Below are 16363 nucleotides of genomic sequence, written 5' to 3' on the forward strand. Positions count from 1 at the left end.
TGTAGCATAGGAAAATTCACAAGCCAAAACAAAAGATAACCTAACACATTTCCTTGCCTTACTTACGATTTCTGTAATTTTAGATGGATCATTCCAGGTATGTTTTCAGGAGATGTTGAACCTGCTTAGTCTCTCCCTCCATCCAGAGAGGGAACAAACAAAGAGAGCCACAAACAAAACCTCCTCCCCCCAGATTTGAAAGTATCTTCTTTTCTCATTGGTCCTTCTGGTCAGGTGCCAACTAGGTTATTTGAGCTTCTTAACCCCTTACAGGTAAAGTGATTCAGTACAGCTGCCCAGGAGGGATTTTATGCTACCCTTATCTCTATATTTATGATACCTCCCTAAGTATTTTGTTCCCGTGCTTAACTATCCTTACATTTAGGAAATTTTTCCTAATGTCTAACCTCAATCTCTCTTGCAGCAATGTAAGCCCATTACTTCTTGTCCTGTCCTCAGTGGTTAAGGAAAACATTTTAACACTCTCCCCTTTATAACAACCTTTGATGTACCTGAAGACTATTATGTCCCCCTCCTCAGTTTTCTCTTCTCTGGATTAAACAAACCCAATATTTTAAATCTTTCCTTGTAGGTTATTTTCTAGACCTTTAATAATTTATTTGCTCTCCTCTGAACTTTCTCCAGTTTGTCCATATCTTCCCTGAAGTGTGGTGTAATTTGACCTAGTTTCCTCTTTCTGAATTACTCTTTTTTGAGTTTCAGGATGTTGACGATCTCCTGGTTAAACCATAGTGGTCTCTCACCACACTTCCTATTTTTCCTATGCATTGGGATAGTTTACTCCTGATTTGTGGTATGTCCACATTACAGAATATACCAACCTACCTGTGTTGTCATAGCTATACTGACATAACCCCATAGTATAGATGCAGCCTATTGACCGACTGAAGGGTTTTCTGTTGGTATAGAAACACCATCTCCCTGAGCAATACATCTATGGAAACATTCTTCCATCCATGTAGGTATGTCTACACCTGAGGTGTGCTTTTTCACACTCCTGACCCACAGAGCTATGTCAACCTAACTTTTAAGTTTAGACCCAGCCTTATGTTGGTGTGAGAGGAAAATCGGGTCCTCTGTGTGCATGATCTCTACTGAATGGGTGAGGTTATAACAAATGACTGGTGTTAAGGAAAAACATTGAATCATGGTAATAGAGGAATATGCATATGCACCACTGCTGTCTAGTAGGATAAAATACGATCTACTCAAATGTTTATTAATTGGCAGTTATCTCACCTTCTAGTCATCAGTTTACAAAGAGGGCCCAAGCCCAGTGAGCTAAATCCAAGGCACATCACCAGGGTATATCAGATAAAAGAGGTAGTAGCGGTTTTCTGTAGGTCAAGCGGCAGTAGTATGTAGTTTTAACACAGAAGATACCAAATTTGATGTCATTTAAGCACACTGGAGCTGATGACAATAGATATTTATGGGGTTAAAGGCAGGATAACCGCATGGTAGCTAGGAATTTCATTATACAGTACTGAAGTGAGTCTTCAGCTATTCTGGGGGAGGGGGGTTAGAATGAAGGAGAATTAATCTGGAGCCTCTTTCACCTGGATGTGTGTGTTTTTTTATGCAACTAGGACAATGCTCTTGACAAGGCAAAGGAACACTACGCCCTTCCTCCCCAATGCCAGCTAGACACACAGGTTCCCCCAGACAGACACAGGGGGCTGCCTCCTGCAAAGCACTCCTCCCCTCAGACACTGCTCCCCGGGGGCACGTCCCCGGCACGCCTACCTAGAGACACCCCCAGGGCGCAACCACTCCCGCGGCGATTCGCCCCACTCAGCTGGAGGGGGGAGGGGTCTGAGCGGGCCCGATCCTAGTGAGCTTAATCCCGGGCGCGTCAACTGGACACACCCGTCACCAGCATCGGGGCGCGAAGCTCAGGAAGTGCCGCGTGCCACCTGCGGGCACCGCCCGCAGATACTGGGAGAGGGCGGGGCGAGCGCGCGCGCACGCACAGCGCGGCAGTTGCAAGGTGGTTTGCGTTACGCTAGCAGTACCCCCCCCCCCCCCCCCCGCGCTAGACCAGTAACGGCCGCTCCGTGCGCGCGGAGGAGGAGGTCGGGTTCCACGCTGCGTCTGTGACTGGACCTGAGCTGCGAGGGGCGGGGGGAAGTAGCGCCAGGGAGCCCCGGCGCGCAGACTCTCCGGACCGCCGCCAGTCGCGCGGGGAGGGGGCGATGAGCTGATTCCCGTCGCTGGAGCAGCCTGAGAAGAGCCGACCCCCGCGTAACGCGCATCGCTGCCGCCGCCATGGCTCACTCCCCGGTGCAGCCGGGCCTGCGGGAGATGCCGGTGAGAATCTAGTCCCACCCGGCCGGGGGGTTGCGGCATGAACGGCCGGGGGGGTGCGGGTATCCGTCCTTACGGGGGGCTGCGCAGCCTGGGGTCCGGCACGGAAACGCACCCGGAGACCTCAGGGGTGGGGGCGAGAGGCCGCCTGCGGAGATCCGCCTCTGCGGCCCAAACCTCGCTCCCTCCCTTATGTGCTGCTGCTGCTGCGGGGGTTGGTCTTTGGCTGGGCGCGCGGGGGGGGGGGTGAGGATCGGGTGCGAGCAGCGGCTGCAGGGCGTTTGGGGGGCGAGTCCCCAGGGCGGTCGTGGTGCTGTCGGGAAACGCAGCTTCACTCTGGCACTGCCCCGTCAGTTCGCGGAGCCGAGCCGAGCCGGGGCTCCTCGTTTGGAAACAAGCTGCGTTTGGCAGAATAAAGCCCGAGGTGCCTGGACCGTGCGACTCGCCCCCTTTCTTGCCCGAGTGGAGGGGGCGGGCGCGGGTTTCAGTAGCGCTACGTTCCACCCCAGAGCCCGCATCTTCCAGGCGCTTCTCAATCGCCTTCAGCTCCTCAGCTGAGTTTGGAAACACAAACCCTCCCTGCAATGGAAGAGCGTCGCCCTTCAGGGCGTGCTGTCGTGCCCATCCCTGTAGGATGGTCTTTGGCAGGCAGGGGCTGCTTGGAGGGATGATGTTTGGCCAGGGTGTTCAGGGTTTTTTGTTCTGTCCTATGAGTTGCTTAGTTAGCGCTGGTATGTTGGGTGGCGATGGATGGCAGGAGAGAGATCACTTGATCATTACCTGTTAGGTTCACTCCCTGAGGGGCACCTGGCATTGGCCACGGTCGGTAGACAGGATACTGGGCTAGATGGATTTGGTCTGGCTGTTCTTATGTTATGGAATTTGCTGCTGGGGTTACATTTATATTGTGACTTGTTTCTGAATAATTGTCAAGGACTCCTGATCCCTGGGATAGGCATCCCTGTCTACTTTATCTTTACTAGTCCAAATAAAATCACAAACCACTTGCAGAGAAATCTTAAAACTGTCAGTATTTGTGTATTACTATAATATTCCCCGTGTATCTTTATTATACCTTGCATGCTACTTCACGAGATGCCACTTTGCGCCCCCTTTCCTCCATTTTTGTTTTGTTTTGTAATTTCCTCAAATTACCTTTGGGGTTGACATTTTTATACTTGGCTTTAGCTTAAAGGTGAATTTATTTCTGGTTAGTTTTCCATCTACCAAATACACTAATTCATGTTTTTCTGGGCTAGCATAGCCTGGAGGTTTAATTGAAAACTTCACATTCGTATAACTTTAGAGGAATATGTACTTGCAAAAGCGTAGGGGGGAAATGGATGGGAAAGAGTTAAGAAATAGTTAAACATGTCATGTACTACACATGCACAGTGTTTTGTTTTTTTCTTTTAGATTGTGTGCACTCAGTCCAGTTATCCTTGTGCTCTGCAGGGCTCCTGACTTTCATGTACTCTGCCAAGTCATTCATCTCCTGCTGATACCCTTGAAATCACCCTTTATTTTTCAGAAGATTATTCTTAGGTGTTCAGTATGTGTAGGGAAAAGTTATACTATATGAAATATAATACAGAATATATACAAAGAGGCCATATGGCTTCATGGAACTTTAACTGCTTCTGATGTTGGTGCATTTTTAAAGCCTCATTTATTACATTATTGCAATAGTGAATACTATAGTAAAAGGTCACCAGCAAGTGATTTTAAAAAAGAATTGTATGTGGCTTTTTGCTTTTGTATGCTATATAGACTTGTATAAAGAAGGCCTGCTTTTCTGTGTCATTGAAGTGCAACTTACAAATATAGAATTTTTTTTTGTTACATAACTTCACTCAAAACCAAAACAATGTAAAACTTTAGAGCCTACAAGTCCACTCAGTCCTACTTCTCGTTCAGCCATTCGCTAAGACAAACAAGTTTGTTTACATTTATGGGAGATAATGCTGCCCGCTTCTTATTTACAGTGTCACCAGAAAGTGAGAACAGGCATTCGCATGGGACTTTTGTAGCCGGCATTGCAAGGTATTTGTGTGCCAGATATGCTAAACATTTGTATGCCCTTTCATGCTTCGGCCACCTTTCCAGAGGACATGCTTCCATGCTGATGACGCTCGTTAAACAAATAATGTGTTAATTAAATTTATGACAGAACTCCTTGGGGGAGAATTGTGTGTTTCCAGCTCTATTCTGCCCACATTCTGCCATATATTTCATGTTATAGTAGTCTCGGATGATGATTCAGCACATGTTCATTTTAAGAACACTTTTGCTGCAGATTTGACAAAAAGCAAAGAAGGTACCAATTTGAGATTTCTAAAGATAACTACAGCACTCGACCCAAGGTTTAAGAATCTGAAGTGTCTTCCAAAACCTGAGGGGGACGAGGTGTGGGAGCATGCTTTCAGAAGTCTTAAAAGAGCAACACTCCGATGCGTAAACTACAGAACTCGAACCACCAAAAAAGAAAATCAACCTTCTGCTGATAGCATCTGACTCAGATGATGAAAATGAACTTGTATCAGTCTGTGCTGCTCTGGATTGTTATCAAGCAGAACCCGTCATCAGCATGGGTGCATGTCTTCTGGAATGGTGGTTGAAGCATGAAGGGACATATGAATCTTTAATGCATCTGGTATGTAAATATCATGTGACGCCGGCTACAACAGTGCCATGAGAACACCTGTTCTTACTTTCAGGTGACATTGTGAACAAGAAGCGGGCAGCATTATCTCCTGCAAATGTAAACAAACATATTTGTCCAAACGATTGACTGAACAAGAAATAGGACTGAGTGGACTCGTAGGCTCTAAAGTTTTACATTGTTTTGGTTTTGAGTGCAGTTATTTTTTTAATACATAATTCTACATTTGTAAGTTCAACTTTCACGATAAAGAGATTGCACTACAGTACTTGTATTAGATGAATTGAAAAATATTATTTCTTTTGGTTTTTTTCAGTGCAAATACTTGTAATAAAAAATAAAGTGAGCACTGTGCACTTTGTATTCTGTATCAGAGGGTAGCCGTGTTAGTCTGTATCTACAAAAACAACAAGGAGTCTGGTGGCACCTTAAAGACTTAACAGATTTATTTGGGCATAGTGAGGTTTTTACCCACAAAAGCTTATGCCCAAATAAATCTGTTCGTCTTTAAGGTGCCACCAGACTCCTTGTTGTTTTTGTATTCTGTGTTATAATTGAAATCAATATATTTGAAAATGTAGAAAAAATCGAAATATATTTAAATAAATGGTATTCTATTATTGTTTAACAGTGCGATTAATCGCCATTAGTTTTTTTTTAATTGCTTGACAGCCCTATCTATAATGCTAGCTAAGGTACATGTACTCTGTCATGTGATGGTGTTTATGTAGATGTAGGTGTTCCTTGGCTTCCCTTACATTAATGTTTTTGTCAGTGAAACCTAGTTTACTGCCTGCATTTCTGAGCCCTTTCCCTAAAAGACCTTGCAATTGTCACTATAAAAATCTGAGTGTTTTAATATAATTTGATTAATTAAGGCCACTTTGTGGCCATCAACTGGCAGAGTATTAAAAAACAAATCTCTAAAATTGAAATCATGATTAGTGAGTGTTAACCAATGACATTTTTGAAACCTAATGTTGCATTTAATGAAGTAATTTAATAATATCAGCTTCTTGTGAATAAAGTAATGTATTTTCTTTTTCCATGCATTTCACTACAGCAGAGCAGGAATCAGTTCAGAGCCCTAACATGCAACTCATTCAAATTAAGGCTCACCCCCAAATTTAATCAGCAGTGTGCTTCTTTGTGGGCCCTCCATCTTCTTTACACCTGACCTTTATCTTTCTACTTTAGGAAAGCTTCTCACTTACTTAAAGCATGTGGAGTTTGGCAAGGCTGGTCAGTGGAAAGTCTCTCGTGGCCTACAAATTAAATTTCCTCCGTGTTTTATCCCTGGAACTGTAGTCTAGATTGGTGGTTCTCAACCAGGGGTACGTGTACCCAGAGGTCTTCCAGGGGGTACATCGACTCATCTAGATATTTGCCTAGTTTTACAACAGGCTACATTAAAAGCACTAACGAAGTCAGTACAAACTAAAATTTCATACAGACAATGACTTGCTTATGCTGCTGTATATACTATCCACTGAAATGTAAGTACAATATTTATATTTCAATTGATTTATTTTATAATTATATGGTAAAAGTGAGAAAATAAGCAATTTTTCAGTAATATTATGCTGTGACACTTTTTTGTATTTTTATGTCTGGTTTTTGTAAACAGGTAGTTTTTAAGTGAGGTGAAACTTGGAGGTGCGCAAGACAAATCAGACTCCTGAAAGTGGTATAATAGTCTCGAAAGGTTGAGAGCCGCTAGTCTAGTTCTAACTCAAGCCTTCAGATGAGTGGAAGGTACCAATTTCAGTTGAATTTCTACTATAAAATATAAAATACTATTAATTAGGGCTGTTGATTAATCACAGTTAACTCACATGATTAACTCAAAAAAATCGTGATTAATTGCAGTTTTAATCGCATTGTTAAAACAATAGAATGCCAGTTGACTGAGTGTACTTGTAGGCGCTAAAGTTTTTTGCATTGTTACGTTTTTGAGTGCAGTTGTGACAAAAAAAATCTACATTTCTAAGTTGCACTTTCACGATAAAGAGATTGCACTACAGTACTTGTATGAGGTGAATTGAAAAATACTGTTTTTATCATTTTTACAGCAAATATTTGTAGTAAAAAATAATAAAGTGAGCAGTGTACACTTTGTATTCTGTGTTGTAGTTGAAATCAATATATTTGAAAATGTAGTAGAACATCCAAAAATATTTAAATAAATGGTATTCTATTATTGTTGAACAGTGCAATTAATCGTGATTAATATTGCTGTTAGGGAGTCTAAACAAGGATAATGCAGGTGGAATTTTTTGGGCTTCCTTCCCCCATCCCTTCCCCCACGCATCTCAAAAGGTATCAGATTAAGTTATGTTTTTGTTAGTATTCAGTTTCTTTCTCTTTTCAGAATTTACAAATTGTTTCAGGAAGGTGGACTTTCTCTTCCTGATTGATTATTTATGTGCAAGATATCTGTACATAGCATTACAGGAGCAGACCATAACAGACTGCATTTAAAAGTAAACTTATAACTGTGGTTTGACAATTTGGAGAATGTCAATGTATAGCTTTTGAATTCTATTTGATGTTGGGGATTGTCTGCGTGTATTTGTGTCAGACTTGAGAGTTCCATGTTGAATATGGGGCTTGTTTCCTGCTCTGTCTAAAATTCCAAGGGGTGGTGACATAGGGCTAACAGTGAAAGGTAATTAAATCTTGTTGGTGCTCTATTCATGTGGAAGTATTTTGGACAAGGAGTTGGTTACTGCCCAAGAGAACCAGTCTGCCCAGGCAAACTGGTAACTAAGCAGCTGATCACCTGATGAGAGACTTTGATCACCTGACAAAGGGACTGGAAGTTATAAAAGCTGTGCTGGAGAGGATGATAAGAGACCAGAGGAGAAGCCATGCATAGGAGGTTAGGGGAGAGGAAGTGTCCTGGTCATCCTTTGAGCCACTGACTCAAATCCCAAAGAACACTCCAGAGATGGTGTATATGTGTTATATTGTTTTGTCTAGATTTGTATATATCTTTTGTTATTTAAAGTGTAATTGCGTATAAAACAAACACAAAAAACCCCCCAACCATCAAACAAAACCTTGCTAAGCCTGTGTTATGTACTTCAATTATCACATGTCCTTGAAGAGGTAAATGATAAACCAGAGTGCCTTCAAGGTTGGAGCTCTGGAAAAGGGTATGCTTAAGCTAATGGGGAGCCTCTGATAGCCAGCACTAGTGATGGAGACTAGGTAGTTGGACCACAGGGACTCAGCTATCAGAAGGGGTGCTAGATGGAGGATCAATAGCCTGAGGTTGTGTTTGGCGACCCAAAATCAGAGGCAGGGAGACCTTCCTATGAGATAAGGATGCCCAAAAGATTGACTTCTGCTGGGATCCTCATCCAGTCTACTCATAAGTACTCTTGGTATCTGAATGGTGAATTTCCAAGATGTTATGACCAAAAACCAACATAATCTTTGGGGATAGATGCTACCTGTAATCAGTTTCCTTTTTGAAGAGTAGAAAAACAAATTAAAAAAGCTAGTGACTCAGCTGTATGTGGTGTCTATGCACGTCCAACAAGTGAGTTATAACAATCTGGCTTGTAGCATGGCTGTTCCTATTTTTCTGAGGTGGTACTCTGGAGTCAAATCTTCTGGTCTTATGTGTAAGGTTAAGGCCTATGTGGAAGACCTCCTGTGTGAAGTGGAAGGCTCTTCGCAGCCTCAAAAATTGATAAAATACTAAGAAAATGGACAAGTCCGCCAGGTAAGATGACGCCAGTAAAATAAGTAAATTTTAAACATTGGTTTATTTCAGGGTTAGACAAATTTTGAAGTTTAGATTCAGATAACAATATTTTTGATGGGGAACGTAGCCCTAAAATCAGATTTAATTGCATTTCTGATTAGTGAATATTGCTTATACGTGAAAAGAGGAAAATCAGTCAGAGAAAGTTTGTCTCACATGGTGGTAATGTAGTTGAAAGTTTAATCTTTTTTACTTAAAGCGGAAATTCACGAAGTGGTGGAGAGGCTAGGAAAGGAAGCAGTGAAGATATCTATAGGGAAATCTTTGGAGGAATTAATGTAAAGGATTAGAAACATTTCAGAGCGAATTATTTTGTTTTTATTTTCTCTTAGTGGCATAGAATCAGAATGGAGTAGGTTCCCAGAGAGGATTGAATATATGAAATGAAATTCAGAAAGCACAAAGGGGGAGAATAATGTAGTGTCATGGTTCTTTTTGTAGTATAGTTTCAGCATGGATCCTTACAGAAATCTAGTCAATAGTTTTAAAAGAATAAGTGAATTTAGTAGTTTATATATTAGGGATGTGTAGAAGCATAGTCTTACCGGTTAACTGCCTTAACCGTTAACCCCCACGCCAGCCGGAGTGGGCCCAGCCTCTTAAACAGTTAACCGTTTAAACGACATATATTTAAATGGTTAACATTTTAAACGGTATTTACATCCCTATTATATATAAAATCAACAAAATGCTCTTAAGAATGCGAGATTGTGGAATGTGAATGCTTTCATTGTAAGATACATATTTTGTTTATCAAAGGTATTCCACTCAACTGCAGAATAAATTACTCTTCCTCTTAGTGAACAAAAATAGATATGAGAGAGATTATAATAAAAAATGATCCAGATCTCTGCTGGTATAACAGTTTGGTGTTTTTGCAGCCCAGATGTTTAACATGAGCTTGCTGTATGTGATTATATTAAAAATGAGCTGTTATAGCAGGAAAACCATGTGGATGCTAGGAGGCAAATGACTGGATTTCTTTGTTAAAAGTGACAGGTAGGACACAGGGATGTGAAGGTACAAGTGTAGTTTCATCCCTTCACATTTTGGGAAGGAAGTATTTCCTGATAACTAGAGCAAGTTTTTTTCCTTCCACAGTAATGTTACAGTGACGGTGCAACACCTCTGAAACAGTGGCTTTTCTTACTATTCAGTCTTCCAGTGAACTGGAATGTATAGAAAGAGTGACTAAATTCTGAAATGTAGATTAGTATAGGTGAATACACAGCATTAGTAGATAATCTCTTTAAAAATAAAATGGGGAGCTGGAGATTATTACAGCATTTTAAAATTTTTGAGGGCACCTATGTACTTTTCTTTCTCTTGCTGTCATGCGTCTAAAATATTCTGGTCTGTGCTTTGTAGCATACTGATGGGGTGTAAGTTTTTTTTTTTTTTTTTTTTTTTAATCACGCACTTGATGACTGAACAGGTTTTTCACTTCCAGTAGTTTAATTTAAAAAACCCGCCACAAATATAATAGAGGGTGGAGAGAGAATTCATGATGTGCTATAAAAGTTATATCAGCTTAAATCTGAGATGCCTGTATTACTCACAAATGGTGTGTAGGTAGGTCATTCAATAAGGCTTTAATACTATGCCACTGTATTTTGTATATGTCACATGTAAAATAGCTTTTCTGTAACAAATCTTTTAGAATTTTAAAACATTTTAAGGGTACTGTTTTGTATCTTTTCTTTGAAAAACCCAGGTGGTTTATGGTTTGATGCTGAAACTCTGTAGTTCCCATTAACTTCAGTTGGTTTTGTTAAAATTTCTGAAAAACAGGCTATTCTCTATCCGTTCAGCTTACTTTATGTAGCTTTCTGTATTTAAAATGTTGTGACTTTAAGACATGGCATTGTAGGAACTTCCAGGGCTGGAAGCAGGATCTGGGTCCCACTGAGTATCTGGGAATCTCCCCTGCAGGGTGATACTAAATGTTGCCTATTCTGGGCCTCAGACCTGTGTAACTTCCTTGGAGGAAGAAAGGAGGGGAACTTGCACCTTAGGGGGAAGAAAACTTTTGTGACAAGCTTAAAGCTGTTTAAAAAATTGGGCTAGGTCCACAAAAGGATTTACATGCCTAAGTCCAACTTTTAGGTGCCACTGACATCCTTTAAAACCCTCTGCTCAGGTGCTACCTAACTCTAGGCACCTAGGTTTCTGCTGTTAAAGTTCTGTAGGTGTCTAAAAATCTGCAAGAGAATATATCCTACCTTCCTCACTCTAGCTGTTCTCATGCCTAATCCCCAATGGGATCCTCAAATTAGGCATAGCCCTGCCTACATTGCCTGTGGTGCCTGATCTGGTAGGCATTCTCAGAGCATGCTTAAAAGGAGGATGAGAAGTTGATGCTGGTACCCTACTTAAAACTTTTAGCCCAGTGATTGGAGCAATCACCTGCGATGTAGTAGATCTGAGTTCAATTCCTTACTCTGCCTGATAAGGAGAAGGGATTTCAATTTGGGTCTCCCCATTCCCAGGGAGTGCCCTATCTACTGGGCTATGAGGTATTCTGGGGTAGGTCTCTCTTAATTTCTCCTGTTGAAATTGTTCCATTGTGTATAAATAACTAAATATTTATTGGGCCAGAGACTGAGAGATTACATCCCAGTCATTAGGGCCCTCATCTGGGAGGTGGGAGACCCAAGTTCCAGCCCCCTGTTCCAATGAATATTTAATTATTTATATGCAGTAGAACAGCTTCAACAGAAGAGAGTGAGAGACCTGCCCCAGAATACCTGATAGCCCAGTAGTCGGGGCACTCTTCTAGTAGTGGGGAGATCCATGTTCAAATCTCTTCTTCCCATCAGGCAGGTGGGATTTGAACCTGGGTGTGTCACATCCTCAGTGAGTGCTCTAACCATTGGGCTAAAAGTTATAAGGGGAGGTGGTGCCTCCTTAACTTCCTGTGTTTTGAATGAGAAAGGGCTTAGGTGCCTAACTTCAGTAGAGAAGGTTTACAGCCTCAGTTCCTTTGAGGGGTGGGTCTTAGGCCACACCTTTTTCCTTGGCATTTCCTACCGGCTAGTTTAGGTGGCTCTCTATTCAGCATGCTGGCTTTTGTGGATCCCATTGTTAGGCACCTAACTCTCCCCGTGCATTATTCTAAGAAACGTGGACTCCTAACTTAGGGCTGTGAAATCCACTGGCTGGCAATGTGCCTAAATTCCTGTGTGGGTCTAGCCTACTGGCACATTCTGGGGTGCAATCCAGACTAGCAAGGGGTTGTGTCACTGCCTGCCCTGCAATCATGGGTGCTGTAGCTCCCAACCAGGGCTGCTCACAAACAGCCTAAGAGCATGCAGGTCGTACCCTGAGTGTCTCTGTGTAGCAGCAGCCCTGGTCCAGCAACTCTGACCCCAGAATCCTGTCAGCAATACTTCAATCACACTCTGGCCTCCACCAGTCTTGGTTACTACTTGCAGGGTGACCCCAACACACTCGGAGTCCTGAATTTCCCCCAAAACATGTGTTCTGCACTGTCCAGCCCTTTCCTGGACAGTTCAGACATTAAAGGTCCTTTGCCCCTGTGAAGGGTCAGTATTCAACAGTTAACTCCTGTAAAAGTAGCAATCAAACAATTCAGTTTAAATGCTACACTGGATTAGTTTAGATTAAAAATAAAACAAGTTTATTTAACTGTAAAGAGATTTTAATTGAACACAAGTTAGGGATGTAAAATAATAAACAGTTAACCGATAAGTATTAATCTTACCGTTAACCCTCCCTCGTTCACCCACCTCCTTCCGGGTGATGATCAGCTAGTAGAAGTCCTTGTTGGGGGTCAGGGCCTGTGAGTGGGTCTCAAAGAGGTTCTCCTGCAGCAGAGATGCCGTTTTGGGATGCTGGCAAGAGGTGACTATGGCAACCAGGAAGAGACGGGCATCACAAGAGGTCACTGGGAGCCCAGCCGCCTCTTTAAGGGGCTGGGTTGATATTAATGCTCTAGTCTAGCGGGGTCTTTGCCCCAGTGGCGAGGAGGGGAAATACTTGCACGGACTCAGGGATGATTACGCTGACGGAAAGATACCACTTGCAAGGTCAAGAAACGCCTGGCAGTGCAGGGAAGCAGGATGAGCAAACCACCGGGCTGGGGGCTTCGTGGGGGATGGCTAGCCAGGCAGGGGGAGCGTGTTTAGGCCGAGGAGGGAAGGGCAGGAGCTGTGGGCTTAAAGTAGTAAAGTAGTCCTCGGCCTACTCCTGTACCACTGGAAGGGGTTTGGCTGCAGAGGCGGAAGGTGCGCTGGTCGGTGCTACGGCTTCAGCTGATAATTGAAAGGAACGGAAGCTGCTGCTGGGGTGGCACAGAGCAACTGGGGGAAGGGATAGCTCAGTGGTTTGAGCATTGGCCTGCTAAACCCAGGGTTGTGAGTTCAATCCTTGAGGGGGCCACTTAGGGATCTGGGGCAAAATCAGTACTTGGTCCTGCTAGTGAAGGCAGGGGGCTGGACTTGATGACCTTTCAAGGTCCCTTCCAGTTCTAGGAGATAGGATACCTCCATAAAAAAAAAAAAAAAAACTGTGGAGACCGCATCGGGACAAATTAGGTGCCTTGGGCACCTCTCCCTATTCCAGGGTACTGAGGATGCGAGGAGGGTACTGGGGCCCCTCAACTGCCCAGGCTCTCCTGGCTAGGCCTGTTGTGTCACCCCTGGTCTGAGCTCAGCTGCCCTTTCCCATCTGTCCGGGGCAAGAGGGGAGGGGAGAAGTGCCATCCTAAGCATTGTGAGGCCCGAATCGGTTAATCAATATAATTTTAATAGTTTAAACGGGTACTCTTTAAAATATTTACATCCTTAGTACAAGTATAAGGTATTATAGTCAGAAATGGTTACAAGGAAAATAAAGATAAAATGCTTTTTAGTAGCTAAAACTTAACAAGCTCGACTTGGTTCAAGGTAAAATTCTTATCACAGGTTCCCAGCAACATTGGTACCAAATTCTCAGGTCTGGATCTCCCGCCTAAGTCAAAAGGCTGGTTCCTTTGTCGTCTTAGGAAAGAGAGAGAGATAGCTTGAGGTGTTTTTGCCCCTCACTTTTATAGTCCAGTCACCCTTTGAAATGCATTTTCCTGAGGGTTACCCCTATATAAAGTTCATTCCCGCTGTAAGGATAGAGACATGGAGTCTTGTGATGAAAGAGGTTCCATGCTGTTCTTTGCTAAAATGCAGATCGATCTGGCTTCGAAAATTAGCAGTATGTGACCTCCAGAAGAAGAAAGAGGAGTATCCATGTACCAGCAATGCAGATATAGGTATGATATCCCGGTCCTTCTCTGTTTTGGCAATACCTCTCAGCTTTGTGTCATCCGCAAACTTTATTAGCACATTCCCACTTTTTGTGCCAAGGTCAGTAATAAAAAGATTAAATAAGATTGGTCCCAAAACCGATCCCTGAGGAACTCCACTAGTAACCTCCCTCCAGCCTGACAATTCACCTTTCAGTACGACCCGTTGTAGTCTCCCCTTTAACCAGTTCCTTATCCACCTTTCAATTTTCATATTGATCCCCATCTTTTCCAATTTAGCTAATAATTCCCCATGTGGAACTGTATCAAATGCCTTACTGAAATAGAGGTAAATTAGATCCACTGCATTTCCTTTGTCTAAAAAATCTGTTACCTTCTCAAAGAAGGATATCAGGTTGGTTTGGCACGATCTACCTTTGGTAAAACCATGTTGTATTTTGTCCCAATTACCATTGACCTCAATGTCCTTGACTACTTTTTCCTTCAAAATCCTTAAAATGCAGCAGTCACTGCTATCATTAGGTGAAGTGTGTTCACCAGGACACATCCCAAGAGTGTAGTTACCCCAATTAAGATGAATTTACAGTACTGTCAGTGAAAGGTGCATCCCTTTTGTTGTAAAAACTTCCAAAAATTAATCTGGAATTCACAAGGTTAATGTCTTATTTTCCATGGAACATATTTAATGGAGTATTTAGCTGTCATCTTAAAACTAGTAGTTGTATGACACCCCCATTCACCTTGAAAATCTTAAAAGATCATAGAATCATAGAAAATCAGGGTTGGAAGGGACCTCAGGAGGTCATCTAGTCCAACTCTGTGCTCAGAACAGGACCAACCCGAACTAAATCATCCCAGCCCAGGGCTTTCAGGCCTGACCTTAAAAACCTCTAAGGAAGGAGATTCCACCACCTCCCTAGGTAACCCATTCCAGTGCTAGTTGGCCAGTTTCATTTTTTTTATTTGTGAAGAGATGGCAGCCCTAGATAATAGATCCAAATATTTGAAATGTCATTTGTAGTTAACAATCTGCTTTTTAAAAAATGATAGTAAGACTAGATGCAGCTGAGTGGAGTTGACCACAATTTATTCTCTGCTTCCTGCTTCTGTCTTAAATTTAAGTTTCCCACCTGCTGCAGGAAATAAGTCCTTCCTGCATATAATTGAAAGCAAAACTGTTGTGGACTGTAGGGGGGAGAAAGATTTTTGTAGAGCAAAGTTTTGTGGCCCTTTCCTGGAAGTAATGGTTGCTGATGCTGTTGAAACTATTACTTCAAAGTAAAGAGAAACGATATATTGAATTTGAAGGCATGAGGCTTTTTATGACAGATCTGCATGAGCTGGTTTCATATTGTGTCTAAATGTGTGTCAGTGCTGCTGCCAAGAAAATATGTATATACACAGTTCTGTGAGGTTTGTAGTGAAGATCAAAGCTGCTTGTGGAGAGCTGAACTGAAATTCAACCAAGTCAAGGTGAATAGATTGCAGATAGCCTTTGGTGCCTGGTGAACAATAAAATGATGACTAGGAAAGCTTTGACAGTGCTACTAATGAATGAAATGCCTGTGTTTGTACAAAGACTAGAGGTACTCAAGAAAACATGCTTGCTAATTACATTTGACCAGATTTCATACTTGAAGCCTTAGGTTATTAGTAGGGCCCTACCAAATTCATGGTCCATTTTGGTCAATTTCACGGTCATAGGATTTTTAAAATTGTAAATTTCATAATTTCGGCTATTTAAGTCTGAAATTTTACAGTGTTGTAATTGTAGGGTTTCTGACCCCAAAAGGAGTTGTGGGAGGGTCGCAAGGTTATTGTGTGTGGGGGGTGGAGGCGGAGGGGTGGTGGTTGCGGTACTGCTACCCTTACTGCTGTGCAGCTGCTGGTGGCGGCTGCCTTCAGAGCTGGGCAGCTGGAGAAGGCAGAGCCGCCGCCAGCAGCAGTGCAGAAGTAAGGATGGCATGGTATGGTATTGAGCTGGGCCCTCAGTCAGCAGCCACCACTCTCCAGCCGCCCAGCTCTGAAGGGAGCAGCGCATAAGTAAGGGTGGCATAGTATTATACTTCTGAACTGTTGCTGGTGCGGCACCGCCTTCTGAGCTGGGTGTCTGGCCAACAGCCGCTGCTCTCTGGCCACCCAGCCCTGAAGGCAGCGCAGTAGTAAAGGTGAAAATAACAGGAGTACTTGTGGCACCTTAGAGACTAACAAATTTATTAGAGCATAAGCTTTCGTGGGCTACAACCCACTTCTTCGGATGCATATAGAGTGAACCATATATTGAGGAGATATATATACACACACATACAGAGAGCATGAACAGGTGGGAGTTGTCTTACCA

General features: G+C 42.8%; 1 protein-coding gene across 1 annotated transcript in view; it reads left to right on the plus strand.

Annotated features, from left to right (window-relative positions):
* The first annotated feature begins 2206 nt into the window (after nucleotides 1-2206).
* STK24 (serine/threonine kinase 24) overlaps nucleotides 2207-16363 on the plus strand; it is a 117597-nt gene continuing 103440 nt past the window's right edge. Inside the window, exon 1 of the mRNA XM_065404914.1 lies at nucleotides 2207-2331. Within this exon, the coding sequence (XP_065260986.1) occupies nucleotides 2290-2331 (42 nt within the window). The 5' untranslated portion in view covers nucleotides 2207-2289. The remainder of the gene's footprint in view (nucleotides 2332-16363) is intronic.

The sequence above is a fragment of the Emys orbicularis genome, chromosome 1 (genome assembly GCF_028017835.1).
Source record: "Emys orbicularis isolate rEmyOrb1 chromosome 1, rEmyOrb1.hap1, whole genome shotgun sequence".
In the NCBI taxonomy this organism is placed as follows: domain Eukaryota; kingdom Metazoa; phylum Chordata; order Testudines; family Emydidae; genus Emys; species Emys orbicularis.